This window comes from Neopelma chrysocephalum, unplaced genomic scaffold (assembly GCF_003984885.1).
Source record: "Neopelma chrysocephalum unplaced genomic scaffold, ASM398488v2 Primary Assembly neopelma1_129, whole genome shotgun sequence".
In the NCBI taxonomy this organism is placed as follows: Eukaryota; Metazoa; Chordata; class Aves; order Passeriformes; family Pipridae; genus Neopelma; species Neopelma chrysocephalum.
The window spans coordinates 280,995-283,393 of record NW_020897791.1 but is presented as its reverse complement, the minus strand read 5'-3'; the positions used below and the strand labels follow the sequence as shown (position 1 = coordinate 283,393).

Below are 2,399 nucleotides of genomic sequence, written 5' to 3'. Positions count from 1 at the left end.
TCAGGTTCTAGTTACAATATTCAAGTTCTAATGGCAATATTCAAGTTCTAATGACAATATTCAGGTTCTAGTTACAATATTCAAGTTCTAATGGCAATATTCAAGTTCTAATGACAATACTTAGGTTCTAGTTACAATATTCAGGTTCTAATGACAATATTCAAGTTCTGTTGACACTATTCGGGTTCTATTGACACTATTCGGTTCTAATGACAATATTTGAGTTCTGATTACAATATTTGGTTTCTAATTACAATATTTGGGCTCTGAGGACAATATTCAGGCTCTAAGGACAATATTGAGGTTCTAAGGACAATATTCAAGTTCTAATGACAATATTCAGGTTCTAATGGCAATTATTCATGTTGTAATGACAATATTCAAGTTCTAATGACAATATTCAGGTTCTAATGGCAATTATTCATGTTGTAATGACAATATTCAAGTTCTAATGACAATATTCAGGTTTTAATGGCAATATTTGCGTTCTAATGGCAATATTTGGGTTGTAATGACAATATTCAGGTTCTAATGGCAATATTTGCGTTCTAATGGCAACATTCAGGTTCTAATGGCAACATTCAGGTTCTAATGGCAACATTCAGGTTCTAATTACATTATTTGGGTTCTAATGACAACATTCAGATTCTAATGACAATATTTGGACCTTCCCTCCTCCGTCCCACCCACCTCCAAAACCGCCCTTCCCACAGCACCGCCCTCGCCACACCCCTGAATTTGAGCCAGAAGTCCCAAAAAACCCATCTCTTCATCTTCTCTTCCTCTTCCTCATCTCCTCTGGCACAGCATCCCACCTTCTGGAAGGGTTTCAAGGCTCCTGGGTGGCTTTGACTGGTTTTTATCGAGTGTTGTGCCTCTTTCTCCGCACGTTTTTACCGGTGGAAAACCCTTCACCTCTCCCCCTCCAGGCTGAGGAGGGGACACAACTGGTGAAATTCTTAACCAGGAATGACAAACAGAAATTTGCCATTTTTAGAAATCTGGTGTAAAGGTACCAGCAAGATAAAGGTATTAAAAAGCTGCACTAAAACATCTATAAGGTCGATATTACGGCTGCGGGAACTGCGGGAGTTCCTCTGACTTTCACTCCCCTCTCCCTCCTTCCCAAGCAGGTGGACAAGAAGGTGGCAGGGATGTCCTCGGGGATGCTGAAGAGCAACAAGGAGAACAGCAGGAAGAGCCTGATGAACAGCAAGAGCCCCAGCACGCTGCTGGTGTGGGGCAAGAAGAGCAAGCGCAGCAAGAAGAGCACCTACAGCGGCGTCCCCTTCACCGCCGTGGGGGACAACGAGGCCATGTACTGAGGGGCTCACCGGGCTCTCCTGTGTCCCTCCAGCTCCAGGACTGGCTGTCTGGGAAGCCTTGGAAGCACCGGTGGCCTGGCTGGGCTGTGCCGGTGTTGGGGCTGCCAGGATTCCCCCACCCCGGGGGACGGATCCTCTTGGAAAAAGACTCCTCCATCTCCCAGCTCTGGATTCTTCCATGTCCCAGCTCCTCCCTCCTCAGCGAAACAAGGGGAAAACCCTGATTTAGTCGTGGTTTTTAATCATTTTTTTTTGCTCTTCAGGGGTTGGGGGGAGCTTTGGTCTGAGCAGGGACCGGTTTGTGTCGCCCGCTCGGTGTGAGGAGCCACCAAACCCGGCCCTCAGCCATTAAAGCAAAAGCTGTGACCTCCTTTAGCATCTCCTGGGCTTTGTCTGTGAGGTAGAAGATGACCCCACTGCCAGAGAGCTGCTGGCGCAGCTGAATCCTTCAGCAGCTCCCCCTGGGACCCCCCTTTTTCAGGAGAGGGGACCCCATGGGTGTCAACGACTCGTGGTGACCCCATCAAGGGGTCGCAGCACCAGCTTGTGCATCCACCCCTTAGAAATCTCCCAGTGAAACGGGGTAAAATTAGAATGGTTTGACCATTTTTAGTGCTTTTTTTGGGGGGTGGTGGTTTTTTCTTGGTTTGTTTTTTAAATGAACCCCCAGGTTGGCTCAGCAAATCCAGCCCCAGCTGCACATTCAGCTTCTTTGGAAGAAAAGGGAAAGACTTACCATTTGTTGTCTGGCTTTTTTTTTTTTTTTTTAATCAGTAGAGGTGGATTGGCCTAAATATTCCCTGAGTAGATTAATAGCTGAGAGCCTTGGGTTGGTGGTTTGTTGTTTTTTTTTTTTCTCCTCCTGGCAGGAGATTTAAAATTCTGGGCAGATAACTCCTCCAGATTATTAAACTACTAAATTTCTGCTGCTATTGGATCTTGCACACGTTGCTAATACCCTCACGCTGTGCTGTCAGCACTCCAACTCCAGGCTGATGCATCCATGCATCTTGCTAATTGTACTGGGAATGCCGGGAGGCTCCGAATCCACGCTCGGATCTGTCGGCAAAATTT

General features: G+C 46.3%; 1 protein-coding gene across 10 annotated transcripts in view; it reads left to right on the top strand.

The window, feature by feature from the left end:
• The window catches only part of RHPN1 (rhophilin Rho GTPase binding protein 1), a 40,561-nt gene extending 38,865 nt beyond the window's left edge, over window positions 1–1,696 (top strand). For 8 of the 10 annotated variants that reach the window (XM_027698558.1, XM_027698557.1, XM_027698560.1 and 5 more), the window contains one exon: window positions 1,131–1,696. In XM_027698558.1, the coding sequence (XP_027554359.1) occupies window positions 1,131–1,325 (195 nt within the window). In that variant the 3' untranslated portion in view covers window positions 1,326–1,696. The remainder of the gene's footprint in view (window positions 1–1,130) is intronic. The other 2 variants (XM_027698562.1, XM_027698561.1) reach the window with 1 other exon arrangement.
• Window positions 1,697–2,399: the final 703 nt, after the last annotated feature.